Here is a 21,618-nt window from a genome sequence, read left to right as displayed (position 1 = left end):
TTCCCAGTCAGGGCACATGCCTGGGTTGCGGGCCAGGTCCCTGGTAGGGGGCACATGAGAGGCAACCACACATTGATGTTTCTCTCCCTTTCTTTCTCCCTTCCTCCCCCTCTGTCTAAACATAAATAAATAAAATCTTAAAAAAACACAAATGAGATATTAGAACGACCAAACCCTAAAACATCGACAACACCAGACGCTGGCGAGGATGGGGAGTGGCGGGAACTCTCATCCATCGCGGGCGAACCTCCGAATCAGCAGGCAGTTGGGCAGTGTCTTCCTGCCAAACGTACCCTAACCACAGGGCTGAGCAACTGTGCTCCCCGGCATGTACCCACACAGAAGGTGAAAACTTAGGTCCATGTGAAAACCTGCACAGGAGTGTTCACAGCGGTTGTACTCATCACCGCGAAAACTCGGAAGTCACCGAGATGTTGTTCAGTGGCGGAGTGAATAAGCGCCCTGTGGTACCTCCAGCCAGACAGCTCCCAGGACTATGATTCAGTGCTGAAAAGTGAGCCATCGGCCTCAAGGAGACACGGAGGAGACTTCAGTGCACGTCACTAAGTGAAGGGAGCCAGGGTGAGAAGGCCACCGGCTGTGTGATGCCACCTTTCTGACATTTGGGGAGAGGCGACGACAGAGACCCCCAAAAAGGCCCGTGGCTTCCATTCTTAAGGCAGTGCATCCACACCGGGTGGCGCTGTGACGGTAGACACACGCTATTAGACATCTGTCAGAGCCCATGGAACACACGCCTAAGACCAGGAGCGGACCCCGTTAATGTCAACCACGGACTTCGGGTGACAACCATGTAGGGTCAGTGTAGGCTCATCGGTTGAGGGGGGCTGTGTATGGGAGGGTCCGGGGTGGACAGGAACTGTCCGTACTTTGTGTTCAAATTTGCTGTGAGCCTCAAATGACTCTAAAAATAAAGTCTACTCTTTTAAAGATGTAGTCTTTGTTTTATTCTTTTAACTTTTTTGATTCTTAGACTTCGAAATGCCCGATGTAAAGTGATCTGCGTTTCCATCGCTCTTCACCTGCTGCTCTTTCGTTCTCAACCCTACCTCCACAGTCACCCTCCTGAAAACAGCTCAGAAATCCCAGGTACCCTCTCCAGCACACACCCAAGCGTGCAGCTCTTCCTTTCGCAACGTGCACCTGTGTCAGACGCCCATGCCGTACACTTGAGGTATCTCACAATTTTATTTGTCACTTATACCTCGGCAAAGCTGAAAAAGAAAAAAAGCAGCAGTAGCTGATTTGCTAAGATGGGAAAAAAGAGAGAGAGAGAAGCCGCTGCTCCTTGTGGTGGTCTGAAGCTGGGAAGACATTCCCGGTGAGGGGAAGCGTGGCCGGGGATTTATCCCACATCAGCCCGAGTGGGCGGGGCTGAGAAGGGAGAGGGCGGGACTCAGAGACGGTGGAGACGCACTGTGGGCCCAGAGGCTTCCTTTAAGAAGCTGAGCTAGGCCCTGGCTGGCATAGCTCAGTGGATTGAGCACAGGCTGGGAACCAAAGTGTCCTAGGTTCAATTCCCAGCCAGGGCACATGCCTGGGTTGCAGGCCACGGCCCCCAGCAACCGCACACTGATGTTTCTCTCTCTCTCTCTCTCTCTCTCTCCCTCCCCTCCCTAAAAATAAATAAGTAAAATCTTAAAAAAAAAAAAAAAGAAGCTGAGCTACGAACAACAGAGATTTAGGATATTTTGAGCAGAAAAGGAATGACTTACTATAGCGTAATATTCTTTAACATGTAGAAGCAATAAACAAGAATAATAAAATAATCCGTGAGCTGACAGGTTATTTTCTTCCAGGCTCCAGCCCCACTGAACCGACATTTGTTGAGTTCCAGCCCGGTACCATCCACAGAGCACCCCGCACTCGGGATGCGCCGCTGAGTGAGACGCAGCCCCCACCACCGAGGACTTAGAAACCGGTGCAAAGTCCCGGCACCGCAGCCAAACACAGCCTGAGTGGGGCGGGGGGTGCTGGAGCCCACAGCTGGGAGGACCCGGGAGAGAGGACGGCCAGGGGGCCAGGACCCAGGGGCGCAGAGGAGAACGAGGAAGGGCGGTGGCCGGCGTCATGCTGGGAGGGCAGGGCACTCGTGAGTGCAGCGTGTTCCCGAGACAGCCAGGGTGCCTGGAGGGTGGTCTGGGCCACGGCTGTCACAGACACCGAGCCCCCGCAGGTCCCCGTCCTGCAGATGCACAGGAAAGACACGGAACCCTCCGCTCCCTACGCTTTAGGTTCCCGCTGCACTTTTCAGGGCCCTGACCTCAGGTCGCTCCGAGGCCTCCCGAACCGACCAGTGTCCTGTGACGGCCCTGTGCTCCTGCCAGAGGCACGTGAGGAATGTCAGGCAGGGCCTCTGCGTGGTCGGGAGCCTGTGGTTCTGCTTCAGGCCGCAGTCCTCACTGCTTGCCCTGCCCCGGGTGGAGCCCGAGCCCTGCCTGCTCAGGGGCGTTCCGGGTTCAGCCCTAAGAAGTTCAGAAAGAAGTCACGGAGGCCTGACTAGTGTTGGGGAGCCAGGATCCAATCCACTGCCGGGGAGCGGCCGGGCCTCCTGGGCAGGCGGGCGGGTGGAGCGCAGGGCCTGGGAAAGGTCTCCCCACACCCAGGAGTCCACAAAACAGAAAGACCAGAGCCTGCAGAGCAGGGTGGGAGGCCCGCCAGCCAGCCAGCCAGCAGGAGGGGGAAAAGGCTGTCCTCGGAGTCCACAAGTGGCAGTCACTCTGCCACTGCAGACCCAGCGCAGGCCACACCCCCGCCCTGCTCTGCACCTGACCTCTCCTCCAGCCCAGCCCCCACAAACAGCTGTCCCTGGGCGCCCGCCCCAGCGAGGGAGAGAAGCGAAGAAGCAGCGTGGAAAGAGCCAGTTATGCAAAGAAAAGGGCGGGCGTGCATGGTGTTGGCGGGGGGAGGGTGTGTGTGGGACTGTGTGACCCCCGGAAGAGAACACATTTTAAACTGAGACATAACTGACGTACAACGCTGTGTAGGTTTAAGGCGCACAGCACGGTGGCTTGGCAGCTGTCGATGCTGCAAAGCGATCACCCCGACAGGATTAGCCCATCTTCGCTGCTATGTCATCACAATTGTTTGCATGCACGGGAACTTTTAAGGTCTCTCCCAGCACCTTCCAAATGTGCAATGCAGGGTTGTCAGGTACAGTCACCACGCGGTGATTACACTTCCGGAAAATGGTGTTCAAGGTCAGGTGCTCCGACGGACAGGGGTCAGGCGGGCGTGGGAGCCCCCCCGCGGGCAAGCCTGCAGCGGAGGACGGCCACAGCGGCCCGACAGTAAAAACCCTCGCAGGCTGCCCCGGGCCCCTCGCACTGCGTGGGCTCAGACCGACTCTAAGTCCACAGAGGCCTGTGTTGGCACTGGCAAAGGAGGCGCCCTCGGCCTTTAAACTCCGAGCTTTTAAACTCTTGGCAGCACTTGCACCGCAGGCAGATGATCTGGTGAGAACAAGGCCAGGTTGAAACAGGGGTCACGACCAGACATTGCGGAGAGAAGTTCAAAATCGGGAAGGAAAATGGAAACAGCCCAGAGGTCACTGGCGGGGGGCGGGGGGGGGGTGGCGCTCACTCCCCGGCACCCTGGGCTCCCTCACCTGGCTGCCCCCTGGGGGTGGGTCCCCAGATGTCCCTGTGGTCCCCTCCCCCTTCACTGGCTTGGCTGTCACTGCTGTCCCCGGGTGACCTCACGCACACTCAGGACTTCTGTACTGGGCTGGCCGAAAGGTCGGTGTGGTTTTTTCCATCAAAATAAGACACATTGTTCACTTTCACCAGTAACTTTATTGGTTTGGATATTCTGAGTATGTCGGTTATCTCCCGCATGGTAGAATGTTGAGTGTTTTCAATTAATGTCTTGACAATGAAATCACGGTCATTAATGACTCTCCCAAACGTGACGGGCACTGGGGGATGCACAGGACAACCTGGTCAGCCCTGTACCCCCACTAGCCAGAGCTGAACGGAGCGAATGTCCCTGCTTTGTGCACGCCCAGCGAGCTGGTGCTTCCTAAGAGCGTGAGCGTGCAGGTAGCTCACAGGCTGATGGTTCAGACACCACCTTGGGCATCCGGCCCTGTGTCAGCGATCTGAGCGACCCCCGAACATCCAAATGCAAACAGAACACATTGCTTCTCCTTAAGGATCTCATCCGGGACCTTTGATTTGCTGCAGTTTGCCCTAAAGGTGACGACCTCTGCCAGTGATTTTGACCCCTTGGCTATTCCAGCATTCAGATACAGTCCCAGTGTCAATGAGCTCGTCTGGGCGCTTGGATTTGCAGCTAGATTTGTATTACTCCCGGGGCAAAATATTTTTCAATTAAAAATTCAACCCCAAACGTCCAGACAGAACTACAACTGTGGTTGTGACAATCACAGAAACTGTGTGTACTGTGTGGACATGCAGTTACATGCAGTTCCAGAGCACCTACTGTGTGCCAGCACTGCCTGACTAAGCGCAGCCATGGTGAGGTGTGGTCGCCACCACAGAGGTCTGACCTTCCGCAAAGACAGTCAGTCTGTCTGGTTGCTGAGAACCGAACACGAGAGCTGCCTGTCCAGAGTCCGGGCCAGGCGGGGGTCCCCCCTGCCATCAGCATCCTCGGGACACACCTTTCCAAGCCAAACAAAAAGGTGGCACTAACCACCTCCCCCCAAAACAGGTGGCTCTGTTCAACGACTCCCCCAGGCTAAACCGGGACCGAGGGCATCATCTGTCCCCGCAGGCGAGAAACCCCAGAAAACCACGGGGGAAGAAAATCCCCAGGGGTGACCCGTCCAAGAGCCCACCGGATCCCCAGCCCCACAGGCCTCTCGTCTTCCTTCGTCTACCAGTCAGAGGCCAGGGGCCCTCTGGGCCCCCCTGCTCCCTCCCCACCCCCTTAGGACTCCGAGTTAGCTCAGCATTTCAAACACGCGTGAGAATGGCACTGCCCATGAAGCCTAAATAAACCTCAAACCCGAGACCAGCCCTGTCACTGTGCGCTCGAGGGAAAGAGTGAGTTGAGACCGCAGCCCCCGGCTGCTCGGCCGCGTGAGGTCTGACTCACTGCCCGTCGGTCTCCCAGCTGAGAAGCGCCTGCAGGTCTTCCTTCTGCCCGCCTCCCGCTCTTGGCCATGAGGGCGTCTGCCTCTCGGCGGCACGCACACACAGGGAAGGAACCTCACATCACGGGTTCCACTCAGCCCAGCGCCCCCCACCTCCGCCTCGGTCCCCTGCCTGCCTCCTGCGGCCATCCCGCCGCGACTGCTCCTGTGGCCTCTGTCTCACCAGCCGCTCCGATGGGCTTCGAGAGCCCCAGTGCGCACACCTCCAGCCCAATGCTCTACCTCCTGATATCTCTAGAGACAGAGCCGCCGTAGGGACCACTCCGTTATCACAGCTCCCACTCTCTCTGCTGTCCAGTCCATTTTCTGAAGCCTCCCACTCAGGTTCGAGCTCCGTGAGGTCGGGTCTGGTCGTGCTCACTGTGGTGTGCGCCGAGAACCTGGGCCCGGGCGTTCCCCAGAGCAGCACGCAGTGGGTGTCTACCGAACCCCTGAACTCGTCCCCCCTGCCGTCATCTCTGTCGGAGACGACAGAAATAAACAAAACGCTCCACCCGGTTTACCTGTAAAGAGGTTCTACAAGGTCCTTCTCCAGAAAATCATGATCGTTCTTGACAGCCAAAATGTTGATGGGAAATTGTGAATCTGGAACAGAGAGAGAGGGAGACAAAGGGGTTTGCGTCACGTGACTTGTTTCATCCGACAGGCACAGGTCTCCGGGCCTCCCCGTGTGTGTGTACACGCGTGATCTTTACAGCAGCTCCCCCCACCCCCACCCAAGGGGGGAGGAGTGTGTTGGTGTTCTTTAAGATGGCAAGCAGTTTTATTTTTATCACAATAAATGCTTTTCGGGGCGCAAAGGAAGAATGAAATATGAGAATAACCTTGGCCTTGGACAGGACGGAATGCTAAATGCCTGCGTCTTTACAGCGCATAATTAGCCAAACGCTTGCTGGCACGGAGGAGTGCTGTTCCACCGTGTCTCTCCACCTAAGGCTTCTCAGCGCTGTTCTGACCAGTTCTCGAAACATTTCATTCAGCAGATGTTTTTTCTGTTTTTTTTTTCTTTCTGTCCTTCAGAAAAAACAAATGTCCCCAAATCTCAATGGCCTCCACTTTTTCTTTTGTAGCAAAATCTTGGCTCTCTTTAGAGTATAAGGAAAGTACTCAACTGATTTTATCCAAAGAGAAAAGAAATGTCATCATCATGACTTTTCCCCATCGTCTGTTTATGCTGGTGCTGGAGGTCACGGGCAAGGTCAGGACGCCTGTCACTGGGAGGTGAGGACTGGGAGGTGGCTGGACCAGAGGCCACGGCCACCTCTCACGGACGATGCCAGTGCGTCGTCATTGCCCTGCCGTCCTTTCCCGCTCCCACGTTATACTTTGCTCTGCTCGCGCCCCGCCACTCGTACTCCATCTAAGGGTGTCTGAGTGCTCGTGTGAGCTGGGGACAGAAACACGTCCCCCTCTGGTGACAAGAGCGGTGTGAGTGAATTCTGGGTGGTGCCAGGATGAAGACTGCCTCGCGCTGCTGGGCAGGGACCCTGTGTGGGGGTGAGGGCCAGAGACGCCTGGGCCAGCCCCGGCTCCCGCCCCGGCTCTGGGCGCACAGCGCTGACCCTCTCCTGGGCCGGCTTCTTCACCGTGAAATGGGGTGATGGTGACTGCGATCCCTACTGTGCTGTGGGTGTTCATGGACAGTGTGACCAGAGCCTGGCCCGAGGCGAGCTCTACATAGTGTCTGCTATTACCCGTGTTACATGTATTCCGTGAATATGGTTTAAACACAACCTCACTGGCACCTCGCCCTCACAAAGCATCTTTTAATTCTTAGCCACTTAGGGACCCTTCACGTCGAAATCCCATAGTGTTTTGGGTTTACAAAGAGAATGCACATCATAGTAGAAAATACGCTGCAGCAAGAGCTCAAGAAACTGTATTTTTCATTTTGACTCTTCAACCTTTTAACCTTGGAGAAGTCTCTCAGCCTTTCTGGGGCTCGCTTTCATAATCAGAGCTGGGAGTGGCGGGGGAGGGGCAGGGCGTGAGGGTTGCTTAGACCCAAGCGATGAGACCCTTTCTTGCCTAAAAGGCTACAATTCTATGAAAACTCTTATCAGAGCTTCTAGACTTCAAAGCACACGAAGAGATATGCTGTCCTCTATCCTCACAGAATTTAGGCAAGAGAAGCAGAATAGGTAGGTGGTTTTTATTTTGGTTTGCTTTTTAAGCTCAAAAACAGAGCTTGTAGGTGAGTGAATGGGATTTGCCATGAGTTCGGATTAATTTCGTTGATTTTTCTACCCTACACAAGTGTTTTGCCACCAGGAGGAGAAGTTGCTATGTCTCCAGCAGCCTGCAATGAACTGTCGAACGGACACGTTCAGAAATCGGTCCTGCTCTGACCATTCTGAGTGCGCCGTCGGCGTACTGCTGGGACCCCGACCACGGACTACCCGAGAAGTCGTTAGAAGCCTTGGTTCTAATAAAGGGATAGGTAAGACATAGGGAGTAATTTTATTAACTGTCAGTGAAAACATCAACGGCAGGAAGGGTTACACTGGCAATGAAAGCACCTCACTTACCCCCCCGCCTCACATCGGACCAGAACTGTATCTTAAACACGGTCATATACAGGAAGCAGCACTGACCATAAGTCTCGAGATGACGGCTGGTTTTGTTATTTGTAAGAAATTTATCAACGCCTAATTTATTGTATTTGCAAGAAAACTGAAAGTGGTGAAGAAGATGAAGAGGAAGAGGAAAAAGGAAAAGAAGGAAGAGGAAGAGGAGGGGGAGGAGGAGAGAGGGGAGGAGGGGGAGGAGGAAGTTAGTGCAGGGGGCTGCTGATGGCAGAATGCTGATGGGAGGGGCAGAGTCGGGGTTGGTGGCCAGGAGCTGAGACCAGAGAGGGCAGAGCTTGGCCAAGGCTCATTTCTGAATGGGCAGCAGGGTAGGGAGGGGAGGGGAGGGGAGGGGAGGGGAGGAAGAGAGGGGAGGGGAGGAGGAGAGGAGGGGAGGGGAGAGGGAGAGGAAGAAAGGGGAGGAAAGGGAAGGAAAAAGGAGCAGCCTGGTCCTGGCAAAGCCGAGGGAAGGAGGCGGAGTTACATAAAATAAAGGTGAGAGAAGACCCGGACACCAGAGCACCGTGCAGGGCCGCGCGCTCTGGCGCTCACCCGCTCGCTCTCGCGGCGAACGGGGAGGGGGGCGGACCTACCCTCGTACAGCTGGGCGTACTGCGGGAACCCGGCGGCCCGGAGCCAGTCGCATGCTTCCTTTGCCTCGATTTCTGGAAAACACAAGAGGGGGAAGGGTGAGTCCCGAGGCCACACGCTGGCACCCCCCTTCTGCCTCGGGAGACCCTGGGGGCGCGGTGCACGCCGTCGCAAGGCCACGCTGTTCCGGGCAGGTGCGGCGGATGGGCCTCCCGGAAACGGGTGTCAGACGAGCGCGCGTCGCCCGGGTTCCCGGCGCGCGTCTAGGAAGACGGTCCGCACTGTCGACCCCTACACACGCGGATAACGACGAAACCACAGATGATAGACCACAGGGGCGGAGCGTCGGGCGGGGAAAAGCGGCTCTATAGACACACCAGGAAGCCCGGGACCAGGGAGGGGGAAACCGTTCCCTGGGGTCCTTTTCTTAAAACACTTGTGTTGACCCTCCAAGAGGAGGCTAGGAATATTTAGGAACATTCCCTTATTCGCTTACTCTTGGGATAGTGAAAGAAAGAATACAACCGGGTACCCTAGGAGCATGCATTTCCTGAAGAAGAAAGGTATTACAGAAATCCAATGTACTATTATTTCTTTAACCTTCAAAAGGCTTACAATTCCCAACACCTTCCAACAAGATGACCCTTCACGGGGCGCATCAGAACGGCCTCTCCCTGCAGAGAAGCGGCTTACCAGGACCCGAGACATGGGTTTGAGGGGCTGCTAGGACCTCTGGGGGCCACACCCAGGAGGCCGGTGACTCCCCTTGGGGACCATTTTCGCTGGGGACCTTCCCCCAGCACACGGGACCACCAGGAGATGAGGAGGGCTGCACGGTATTGACCTTGTGAGTCCTGGATCATGTCCCAGCCACCACATTAGATAGACGCAAATGCCAGGGAAATGAAGTTCGTCTGTCCCGAGTTCGAGTCCTCCCAGCGGGAGGAAACGGCTTATCAGGATGGCCCCCTCCTCTGCTGCTGGTCAGGAGCCTGTGGCCGGGGGCTGTGATGGTGTTCACTCTGTGCTCCTTTGGCCCCACAGCCAAAGCCAAAGTGTGCAGGGACTGGGGGCGGGGCACTGCCACGGCCGGCCGTCAGCCGTGGGGCCGAGCCCGGGTGTCCAGGGGAAAGCTCGTTGTCTGTACGGCGTCGTGTGTCATGTGACAGAGGTGACCGCCGCGTGCTAGAAAATGAGCCGACGGCCAGGCCCGGCGCGGGCCCCGCAGGGAAGAGCAGACACTTGCGTTCCCGGCCCACGCACCTGGCTGGGTGCGACCGAGGTCTGCCAGCCAACGCAGGGGAATGCAGCCTGCCGGGGGCTTCTGTCCTTGAGTGCCTGCTGCGTCGGGCATCCCTAAGCCACTGTCACTGCCGTGGTGGACAGTGTCCAAACCCTGAGTGTTCCCCCGACACGGCGGCTGCGGGCGCTCATTCCCGCCGTGTCTGTGCCGCTCAGAAACGCCGGGGGGCCCCCAGCCGGAGGCGAAGGCCGTGGGGAGCACCTCTCTCCGCAGCGGCGTCGCCGAGACCCTCAAGTTCAGGTCCGTCAGTGGAGCTGGACGGAGCTGGCTGACTGGGTGGCAGTTCCTGGGTGCCTCCGAGGTGCTGCGTGGCACTCAGGTGAGAGGGAAAGCTGTCGCTCAGAAGGTCACCCAGGAACTGCGGTGGGGGGAGGGGGGCGCAAAGGTGCGCTCTCCCGGCCGCACACAGACGACGCGCGGAGTCACTGCAGAACATTCCGCACGCTTGGCCCTCGAGATGTTCGAGCTCCCAATCTGCTTTTCAGTTCCCTACAACACGGTGGTTCCTAACGAGGAAATACCTCATTTCTCGACTTGCTCTACGTAGTGACGGGTCGGCGGGTCTCAGAGGAGCACCGCATTCTGTGATTTCTATGAGAGCCCCACGGAGAGTGTGCCTTTTCCTACCCTAGGGTTGCTTCTGCTGCCGAGGAAATGCGGCGTGAGGCTGGAGCAGCCCAGAGACACAGACCACAGAGCAACGGAGGTGGGGGGGGACCCAGGAGGCAGGGCTCCGTAACACAGCGACTCGGAGGAGATGGTGAGCGAGCGTAGGAAACAGTGTGGACTCCACCGGCACAGGAAAGGGGTGGGGGTGGGTGTGGCCCAGACACCGGGGAAGGAAGGACAGGGCGTGAGCTGGGGGAGGGGTGGGCAGCAGAGTCCTTGCAGAAAAACATCTCTTGGAACTGGAGGCTCCGGCTGGGCCGAGGAACAGGGCGCAGGCTGGCCTGGGAGATGTCACGGAGAGGCCCTCGAACTCCCTTCATTCTATTTTACTTTGTAAGAGCAACACAGACACTAAACTGAAATCCTGTGCGTACATAAACGTGAATAATCAAATCTCAGGCAGAACCCAGCTAAATCACGTCCTCAAACAAGCTGTTAGTTTTAATGCATTAGGCATTCAGCTTTTCAGCCTCAGAGTCAGCGGACAACAAAAACTGCAATTAGTAGAAAATAAATGAAGAGGAGCCACACCCCTGCCAGGGCTCCTGGCCATCACTCCCCCCCCCCACTCCCTGCTGTGCGGCTCCCTATTCTGCTCCCGTACTGTCCCTGAGCCCCACCCCATCCCCCGCTCTCGCTGCAGGCCAAACACCTGGATATCTCAACCTAGGGGCACCACGAACTCTCTCGTTTGCCACCCAGGGACAAAGCAAACAAACCTAACGACCCGGCATCACGAACCCCGACCAAATTCGACTTCGCCTACCGAGCTGAGGTGGAGAAGAATAAAAGCCTTCCAAGTCTCCCGAGCCCACACAGCCCCTGCTAGAACCTATCAGCCGGATGCCCAAGTTCCCCCCAGGGCACGCGACCCTTGCAGTGGCCGAAAGGACTGGAAAAGAAATCCCTGTTGCCAGTGCTGCCATTCCACAAGTAGCGGCCCGGGAAGAGCCGCGTGACATTTGAGGAGGGCATGAAAGTCTCTGTCTGAGTGTGCGCCTGCTACGCGGTGTGATGTGACGGACGGCTTGCAGGGCCGTCACAACCCCACCCCCCCAGTTCTGTCTGTTCCCATGTGCACCCCGACCTGCCCCTGCAGCAGCCCCAGGGCTGCAGGGACCAGCACGAACCCCGCTGCCCGTCTCCCACGGTGACCGCGGTATGGGGTGGGACCAGAGCGCGTCCCAGGACAGAACCCTGCAGAGGTCGCTGAGTGCATTCCTGCAGAAAACGCAACCTATTTGGTTTACAACCATGATTGAATTTCAGTAAAACTGTTGTAACTATTATACGTAAAAACCACTTCTGTTCCACTCCAGCCGGTGTCTATTTTTGTTTGCCCAACATCCTCCCCACTTCTTCAGATAACAGAAGTCTCTGTGTTAAGAACCTCTCTCATGTGGTTTGGGGGGCTGGCACCCCCTTTGCCCTGGCCACAGTCCGTGGCCATCACCGCCACCCCCGCAGGGCTCATGCGCTCCTGAAGGGCACCCCCCTCCCTTCGGTCTAAAAGACCACAGAGCGCCGGCATCTTAAATCAATAGCTCTCTGGGGGCTGAAATCCAACGGCTGGAGAGGTGGATGTCACGTTTTTTCAATCGGCTGCTTGATCTTTTACCCAAACCAAAACACCCTCTTCAGCCAGTAAATCCAGAAGGTGGTTTGGTAATCGGCACCCTCTTCTGCCACTTGCTTTGCCTCCGGTGCATGTGCTTAGAACACGGGGTGACCGCTATCTGGAGACACGGACACAGTGGGGGGCAGGCTGTCTCACTGGCTGCCAGCAGGGGGCGCATCTGCAGAATGAGAATGGAATCACCCAGGAATCAGCCAGGGCCTGCCCCATGGTCTTAGAAAGTACTATCCTGTTCCTTATCACACACGCTTGGGGCTAAACCCCTAAAATGTCCAGAGAGGCACACGGAGAGAAAGAAGTCGGCTCCTGTGCCACTACGGACACCTACTAGTATCGATGTGGCGCCTAGGGAAATGGTGATACGGTAACACCTTTGGTCGACGAATTTTTTTCACATACTGTTACATTGTGAATATTCCCCGTGTAGTAATACTGTTGGCAAACAAGGGACCTGTACTCTGTGTTGAGATTGATGCCCATTTCTTAAACACTTGATTTTTGACTGCGGCCAGTGGCATTCCGCCCCTGGGAGGGGACGCCACCCAAGCAAGAGAAGACCGTTCAGGCGGCCACCCCAACAAAGGCGGACCGTGGGGAAGGCTGGGGGCCGGTGTGACTTACACGAGACGGGCACGCTGTTTCTTGAAAGGACGGTCCCCTGGTGGGGTCCCGTGGCAGGCGGGGGGACCAGGCTCAGCGAGGTGAGGCGGTACGTGGAGCTCAGCAGGTGGGCTGCACGGGGTTGCTGCTCGGCTCATGTTTCAGGTTCCTGGAACCGTTAACGTGGTGTTTCTAGAACCTTCCGGAACAGTGCCTTCTCCCAGCCAAGCACTCTGGTACATTTTGGTTTGCGTGCGTCTCAGCCTAGCCAGTACTTTCCTTCTCAGAGCTCACCCAAGGGAACACTCTTCCTTCCGAGTGACCAGAATTTTAAATTTGGGCCCGCAGGACACTGCATCGTCATCAGAAGACCGGCTGGCTAGAAGGGGCCCGGGCTCCCGTGGGTCGTTTATAAAATGACTCTATGCAGGTGTATGTATTTACGTTGTTCCTACAAGCCCGGAGTTCCGGGGGACAGGCTGGCTCCCAGCGAAGCGGGTCTTCTTTCTCCAACGCTCGCTACAGGGACCCGAGAGGCGTGGGGGAGAATCCCCGGGGATCCAGACCAGCAGGCTGGAGAACGGTGCTCTGTTTCTTCACGTGAACGGGCCGAGGGGGGGGCACCCTGTTTCTGGAAGACAGTGGGTGACTCCGCCACCGCGAGACGTCGCCCGTGGGTGCAGTCACCGCTCTCAGAGCACATCATGCTTCCGCAGCCTCACTGCGGCCGGCGTGGGTGGCTTCTGGGTCTGAGGTCACTTCATTGGTCACGGTGCGACTTAGGACCAACGATGCCTCTGCCTTCAGGTGAAATTTCTCCAGTGAAGCCCCAGGTATCGGAGGTGTGTAGTCACTGGGCCACACACAGGCCAGCTCTGTTGCAATCACTGCCAGGGTACCCGCCCTGTCTGCGTGTGGATGTGAATGATGGACGTGACGTAGACCCCCAGCCCACCTCCCGGGGGGGGCTTTATGACCGTGATCACAAGTGCAGGGCGCGGCGGCAGGCTCCCCGACTTTGCGCTCCCCGAATAACACAAAAGGTTAAGGCTTCTCTGTAAGAGGGTCTGAACAAGTCTTCGATGTATACCAAATACACGCATATTTTTTCTAAGGTGCGTAACATTTTCCTTCCGTGACATTTTATGTTACTAGTAGGAGTCAAAACAGAGGTGACTTAGAATAAATTGAAGCTTATTCACCACTGAATATTCATCAGTGGAAAACTAATAAAGGCTCATTTCAGATCCCTGGAACTTCAGGCAACTTTTTCCTCAACAGGCAGCGGAACATCTTGCCGTCGGCTGATGTTTAACTGCAGAGGAAAGAAACCTGGGGGACGCACACATTCCTGCACCCCGTTTACACAGAGGCCCGCGGCTGCGTCTGTGTGTGTTTCTTCGGGAAAGCACGAGCCACAGACGTGAGGAGACACGCTGTTCCACCCCTGATTCCGTGCACCAGCCGTGTTCCCAGGACGGTCAGGGTCTCCTGCGAGCCGGACCCACAGCAAGCCCAGCCACTCAGAAATCATTTCTGCCTTTGCAAAAGAGGGCCGTGCATATTTTCTACCCAAACAGTGGGTCTGTTCCAAGTCACTGGGGGGTGTTTTAAATCACTCTTTGCCGTGCGGTTCAAAAAAAGTCATACATAAAGATGATAAAAAGTGTTTACATATTAAAAAGTAATTTTCCCAACCGCACTGAAGAGGCGATTCATGTAAAATGTATTATCTGTATAAATATTAACAAGTGCTTTTTGTGTTATGTAACATATACAACACATACGTTTAATCTGTTATTTATTATTAATTTGTTTGACTATTAAATTTATAATAATAATTGATGCACACATGTCTCCTTCCTTCCGTGTTCCCAGCGACTCCCTGCCCTTCCCAGTGGCCATGTGAGCTGCACTGCTCCTCCGGCTGGGAGGCACACCCGTTCCGTCCCATCCCATGGACGCGCCGCCTGGCCGGACGCCCCGCTGTGGCCCATGTGGCGGGAGCAGCAGCAATGTCTGCTGGTGTCAAGCACAGCTGGGGAGGGGCCGCTGCTGGTCCTGCCCCCTCTCCTGCTCTCTTTGCCTTCCCGAGAGGCCAGCACGACCCAGACAGAGGTTGTCCCCTCGGCCCAGCTCCCTGAAGTCACGGCACAGCCACCGCTGACACGTGATGGGACACGATTTTGTGCCACTGCCGCTTGGAGGGCAGTGTGCGACAGGGGCGCGATCCGGCACCGGCTAATGTACACGGCTCCCAGCCAGGCGCTCACGGATGGAGCACGCACAGGGGGCTCTGGAGCCGGGCTCCCGGGTGACACCGTCGCCGAACCGCCATCAGCGTGTGACAGACCCGGACGCAGGCCCTCCCAGTAATCACGTCTGCTGGGAAGTCTGCTTCCCCACGCGGCCCGTGTGGACGTGGGAAGGGTAAGGCACCGTCCCCGCTCACCGCTCCTACGCACCCGCAGGTGTGCGGGGATGCACACACACTCACTAACACACACACACACACACACACACAGCCCACAGACAGTCAAATGCTCAGCTGCAACAGAGCAAGCACACTCTTCACTTACATACATACCATCCTCCATGCCCACACTCCCAATAATATATAAAAATTACCGCCCCCCGCCCATCAGTCTCAGAGACGGAGAAAGCAGGAAACACGCCCTCTCCCAGCCACACGGCTCCTGCCCGGGCCGTCCTGCGGCCGGTTCGCGGGGAGGCTCAGCGGCCTGCGGTCGCCTCTTTCGCTCGGTGCGGAGGGTCCCCGGCGCCGTCGGGTTTCTCCGGGAGGCCGCCCGCCTACGCGAACACACGGACGCCCCGCGCTGCGAGGGTGTGCAGCCAGTGCTGGCCACTCAGTCCCGGGAGAGCCAGCGGGTGGAGCCTGGTAAGCAACCAAAACCCAGGGCCAGGGCACGAAGAGCGGACTCGGACGACGGAGAGCGCGCCGGGCCGCGCAGGCGCTGAGCAAAGTGCCTGCAGGTGGACGTGCCGGGACAGTGGACTCTTGTGTCCCCTTTCTTTCTTGGGACAGGAGTGCGAGCTTCTGGAAACGGTCTCTCTCCAACCCAGCTTCTCAGCTCCTCTCGGAAAGCCGGAGAATGACAGACAGCTCGTGAGAACTGACTTCCACCGGGCTTCTCCGCCCAGCCCCGACTTCCACCGGCCGCCAGCCTGCCGGGGATCAGAGGGGGCCTCGCCCGTCCCCTCCCTGTCATGCCCATGACTCCTTGCCACAGGAAGACCACTGCCCTGGACCAGTCCCACCACCGTGAGGGAGTCAGCTTTCCTGGCCATGGGCAGGGGCTCTCCTGTCTTGTATCACTTTAAGACCTTTATGTTTTTTTTAAGTGTGAAAGTGATGCCTGTCTTTAAGGAATCAAACCCCCTCTATACATACTTCCAGCCACATCGGAACGTTTGTACTTGTGAAGGCTTATCTGCTATTTCGGTCACTTAGCCCAACTCTCGTACAGCTCTGGGTACTCCAGGGACACCAGAAGTTTCCAGAAATGTACTCTGCAGGATTCTAAAGAAGCTCAGAATCCGTCAGCATGAAATGACTCCAAGAACCCTCTGCCAGTCTCTCCCTTCTTTGGGGGTGGCCTGGCAAGATACCATGCCCAGGCTCCCAGCTCCCGGCCCAAGGCTTCGTGCATTCAACTTCCCAGCAGCTGCGCTCCCTAAATCCATCAGAACTAGAGTGAGTTCAATTCAACCCCCAGGAGAGATGAGCAAGCTCAGGTGGAATTTGGTATCCGACTATCTGTCAAAACTGGATAGTGGATGTTACGTGTGTGTGTGCTTTATATCTTTAAATATTTACTAGGAGCAAATATTTATCGGGAATTCTTTAATGTGTCTTTGCCAGTTCTCTGGATGCTTTCTACCTGCCTGCCATGACGCCGCTTCTGGGGATGGTGGTCTGCACGCACATCTGTCAGCCCGGAAAATGCGAGCCAGAGTCAAGGAACCGGGTTTTTCTATTAGGTGTTCAGTTATTGCCTCATTTTTCTCCATGTTCCTCAAGGCCACAGACTGCTGAGCCTAGAGGTTAGCTCTCCAAATACTGAGATTGCTCTTTTGCAATCCATTAATGGACAGTGGCATCACGTGTCCCTTCTACACTTGATCTTAGCCGAAAGCCTGAGAAGTGATACATACCCCTTTAGAACACAACTGAAAACGAGCCCAGGGAGTTGGAATGGCTTCCCCTGATTTGGGGCGGGAGGAGGGTGAGCTCCCCACTGCGGAGGTGGGGAACTTCATGGCGTGTCGGCACCGACTCCTTCATCGGACTCAGCGACACATCAGTGATTCGTGTTGTGCCATGGTCTAACCACACGGCACACCGATGTCACAGTCCATTGAGTTTCCCATAAGCGCACCCCAAATGCACTCAAACAGCTGTTCAAAAGCTATAGAAACTACAACAAAATTTTAAACACTGAAAACAGAAAAGTTTTTAAAGCTCTGAAGAGATTTATATAGCAGTAGCTTCTAATTTTAAAGGATTCTTTAGATCGTGATAATTATTGCCCAAAAAACCTCAGATGGACCTCTTGACACTTTGCGTGGGAGACCACGGTAGGACACGGCACGTGGACACCCAGTTGCTTCCAAGGGGCGCTTCAGGCCACCCCACCTGATACAACAAGATTGCAGTCCCTGACTAGCTTCGGTCACGGACCCATTTTTATTCACGCAGTCAGCACGGACGTCTTGCCTGATGCACTTGCCCAAACTCTCACTGAATTCGAGCATAAAAGAATCACGTCCCCTAAGAACAGACTTAGGTGAGAGATGAAAGTGACGACATGTCCTCTGAAATGAAACGTAAGTCCAAGACGCGAACTCCCGCATGGGCGCACACAAACCACGGCTGAAGGGTGCTCTTGAAAGGAGAGAGCACAGGCCACCCAGGCAAACGTGCAGGTGTCACCGAGGGCCCTTTCCTGACTGAGGCACCAGCAAACGGGCACCGTGGAAGGTGACTGGGGAGGCGAGTCACAGAAGACACGGACCTTGGCACGCCCCACCGGCCGGTGCATGTGGGAGCACCGGCTGCACGGCAGGCTGAGCACAGAGAACGCTGAGCTCCAGCCGCATTCGGGGAAGGCTGCCAGAGAGATGAGAAGACTCCAGTCAAGACACCACACTTACTAATTTTTAAAAAATCAAAAAAGTAATTCCAACCATCTGATACTAGATAGAAAGGAAGAAAGAGAGAAAAGGACAGAGAAAGAAAAACTCGCTGCAATTCTACCACCCAGCAATTGACATTTTGTCAGCATGGAGTCTCCAATCCCTTTTCTATGAAGATGTGTACGTATCTGGGCTAAGTATACTATTTTATGTAATCTCTGAATGAAATTGCAATCTGATTTTTCACTGGACAGTGCCTTTTGAGCCTCTCTCCATGCCAAAAGAGGTCCTTCTCAAATATTCTAGATGGCTGAACAACATTCTCATTGCTCTCACTTTAAAAAGCATCTTTAAAAAAATCAATTCAGGCTTCCATAATGCTGGGCTAAAAATAATAAATCCAGCTCTCCGGAGGCTTTCATTCCAAATAAAGCATTTCTTCAGAACGTGCGTCCTAGTGCATGCATTTCAGGGAGGACTTCTGGGTTGACATTTCTCACGTTATTTTACATTCTGGATTAAGACGCGTCTCATATGGTTCTAATTTGTATTCTCAGCAGACTTCAAAAAGGAAATTCCAAGTGGAAGTTTATTCACACAGCAGAACTATGTTTAAATGATGCTACAGGGATGCCTTAAACTAACACAAGTCAGGAAGTTCAAAGTCAAGGGTAGATCCTGGACTGTGTTCCCACCTCTCCCTCCTTCCTGGTATTTGGAAAGTAGAGATTTTATGTAGCAGCTGCTTGGCTTGTCTTTGGCCTCCTGCACTTACATGGAGATAATTTCAAAGATGTGTTTCAAAACTTTGTGTAAGAAATTGGTATTTTCCTAAGGGTGTTGCCAGAGTTTCAAGGTTACTCTTAAAAAGCAAAACAAAACAAAACAAATAAACTAGTTCAAGTACAGAAAAACTCCTCATCTTGCTTTAATAACTAGATGGCTATTTGGAGTCTAGGTGACTCCTCAAATCCTTTAAATGGCCAAATGCAAAATGTGACCCAAATGTATACAACTAGCAAATTCATCGAGGATGCATCTCTTTGGAACAAAACAGTTTTATTTTTGTGCGGGGTTAATGTTTTTGCTTTAAAGCAGAGTCTACAATGAAGACATTATTACAGTCTAGTTTAATTGTCCTCTTAAGTGACAGCATACCTATTACTTAAACAAAACTCAACTTTCTTCTCTTGTTGAATACTGATACTTAGTTCTATGAATTAACTTTTAAAAAAGAGTCAATTGGGTTGGAAGATGTTCCTATATTTGAGGGTATCAGCGGGCCCATGGGACAGGATGGGTGACACTCCATGAAGCTGACAGAAGCAAGGACAAAGGGCCAGTCCTGGCTTTGCCTGCATGCCCTTCATAACCTTGCCTAAGTTAACCTCAGCATGCCTTGGTCTCCTTACCTCTGAAAGGGGAACAGACAACAGTGCCTACCTCAGAGCATTGCTATAAGGCTGAGATTAGTGACTGCCTGCAAAGCGATCAGCTGAGTACCCAGCGCACTGTGTTTGCTGCTGTTACCACAACGGAGGGGAGGGGTGTATTGTTACTCCCTGTAATAGAAGGGGGTGGTCCTGATGGGCTCTGGTTCTCTCCACTCAGCCCCCCTTCAGCTGGCCTTCAGAAACAGAAGGCACTTGTCCTTCTGATTTATCCCACAGACACCTGCTGAGTGCCCACGCTGTGCAGACTTGTTGTTGAGCACTGTGGGAGGATGTGTGGCTGTGGGCGGCCAGGTCCAGCCCTGGAGGCCTCTGAATCAACCAGGGAAGGCAAAGACATACCCAGGAGGCCCTACAATCCAAGAAAGCAAAACCCCCCAGGGGTCAGAGCAAGACAAGCTTAGAAGGTGAGATGAGGTTGGAGGTGGAAGATGGCAAGTGAACCAGTCCTTCCTGCAGCAACCCCTGACCCAGAGTCAGACATCCTTGTGAGCACAGGTGTGTGCTTATCCTCCCCCACCTGTGCCTGCAGGGGCACTGTGGAGCCAAGCGCCACTGGGTCCCTGCACCCTGATTCTCCTTGCCACAGGAATCTAACAGGAGATTCAATTTTTACATTTACAGGGGTGTCCAACCTGCGGCCCAGGATGGCTATGAATGCAGCCCAACATAAAATTGTAAATTTACTTAAAACACTACTTAGTTTTATCACTAAGTTTTATACTGTTTTATTACTTAGATGTTGTACACTTTCTATATTAGCACAAACTTGGGACCTGCGTGGTGATTTTAGAAGATTATCAAAAGGGCCAGCGCATAATTAGGGTTATTATGCAAGTTCTTTGTTGCTTATCTGTGGTGGCTGATATCACAAAAATTACGCACAGACCTTTTTTTTTAGCTCATCAGTTTTCGTTAGTGTTTGTATATTTAGTGTGTGGCCCGAGACAACTCTTCTCCCAGGGTGGCTCAGAGACACCAGAAGGTTGGACACCCCTGCTCTAGAAGATCTCATTGTACTCTTTCTGTTAAATAATGTTGCACTGCAGGAAGCACGTGTCATACAATGTGGTGCTGTTTAATGAGATATAATGAGAGTCTGCAGTGACCCGTGAGGAGGCTACAGAAAATGGCACCGGGCCTCCGCAGGCGACACTCGTAGGGTTCGAACACCCGGTCGGCGGCGACAGCCCCGCGATGCCAGCGCGCAATGGGCCGCCATGCGCGGGTCCAGTATTAGCAGCCGCGTGCGTGGTGGGTGGGAGTCTTGAGGGCAAATGTGGTTCCACAGCGGCAAACCCAGCGGAGCCCTGGGAACGACATCTGTGTCAGACACGCAAGCTTCATCAGGGGAAAAACCCCCATGTGATTATTTTTCCATGCCATGAGAAAAAAACTCGAACAAATAAATAAATTGTGAGCAAGGACTGTGGGCTTCCGGTGGAGGAGTGACTGGGAGAAGCTGAGACTCATGCTGAGCCCAAGTTCGGCGACCTCAAGGGGTCGCGAGGCTCCCAGACAGACCCCCTGTGGGGTCACCCCCACCCCCACTAGGTGTGAATTCGGGGATCATCTCTGTGAGGAGGCAATGGGAAGTAGTTCAAACACCTGCGCCTAAAACGATTTAACGAACGTTTCACGACTGCTCAGATTATACCTGATGCTGGACAGAAAATGTAGAAAGCGGTCCTCTTTGATTCTTTTGCCCCCAGAATAAGGAGCAACAAATACACATCAACACACACACACACACACACACAGACTCACACCCATTCATTTGCTTGTTGAACACCGAGATGAAGTCTGTCTCACGTGGGCGAACGTATGATGAACTAGCGGTTCTTCACCTGAGGCTTTCTGGGCAGAACTCAGAAGTGTGTGGAGCAAACGGGGGGGGAGCTGCCAGCACACGGGCTCGTCCAAGACATTTCGAGTGAGGAGCCCGGACAGAGGAGACAGACCCCGCAGCTCCCCCGGGACCCGTGAGGAGGCGTCAGTGAAGGGGCCACGCCTCCACACTCCCTCTGCTCGGTGCTTTCTTTCACGTCGCGAAGGAACGCCGGGGACTGGCATCCGGTCTCAAGACGAAGCCACGGGGAGAAAGGGTGGCTTCGGGACAGAAAGGACCACAGGCTGTCCGATGCACCAACCCCCTAAACCGCAGTAAAATGCGGGGGGGGGGTCCACTCCACGGAATCACAGGGCTGGTGCGTGGCAAAGAGAACTGTCTCTGTGTAGAGAAAATGCTCGGGAGTTCTTTAAAATATTTTTTAAAGATTTTATTTATTTGTTTTTAGACAGAAGGGAAGGGAAGGAGAAAGCGAGAGAAAGAGAGAGAGAAACATCAATGTGCGGTTGCCTCTCGCGCACCCCCTACTGGGGACCTGGCCCGCAATGCAGGCATGTGCCCTGACTGGGAATCGAACTGGCGACACTTTGGTTCGCAGACTGGCACTCAATCCACTGAGCCACACCAGCCAGGGCAAGAGCTCTTTATCATTTCA

At 54.5% G+C, this 21,618-nt stretch overlaps 1 protein-coding gene across 6 annotated transcripts in view; it reads right to left on the bottom strand.

The window, feature by feature from the left end:
* STARD13 (StAR related lipid transfer domain containing 13) overlaps positions 1-21,618 on the bottom strand; it is a 225,446-nt gene that overhangs the window by 36,997 nt on the left and 166,831 nt on the right. For all 6 annotated transcript variants that reach the window (XM_036011194.1, XM_036011195.1, XM_036011197.1 and 3 more), the window contains exons 2-3: positions 8,301-8,372; positions 5,644-5,725 (exon numbers count right to left, since the gene is read on the bottom strand). Coding sequence is in view for 4 of the 6 variants with exons in the window: in XM_036011195.1 (XP_035867088.1) it covers positions 5,644-5,725; positions 8,301-8,372 (154 nt within the window). In the remaining 2 variants the exon portion in view is untranslated. The remainder of the gene's footprint in view (positions 1-5,643; positions 5,726-8,300; positions 8,373-21,618) is intronic.

Source organism: Phyllostomus discolor, chromosome 11 (genome assembly GCF_004126475.2).
Source record: "Phyllostomus discolor isolate MPI-MPIP mPhyDis1 chromosome 11, mPhyDis1.pri.v3, whole genome shotgun sequence".
NCBI classification, from domain to species: domain Eukaryota; kingdom Metazoa; phylum Chordata; class Mammalia; order Chiroptera; family Phyllostomidae; genus Phyllostomus; species Phyllostomus discolor.
This window is presented reverse-complemented; position numbering and strand designations above follow the sequence as displayed.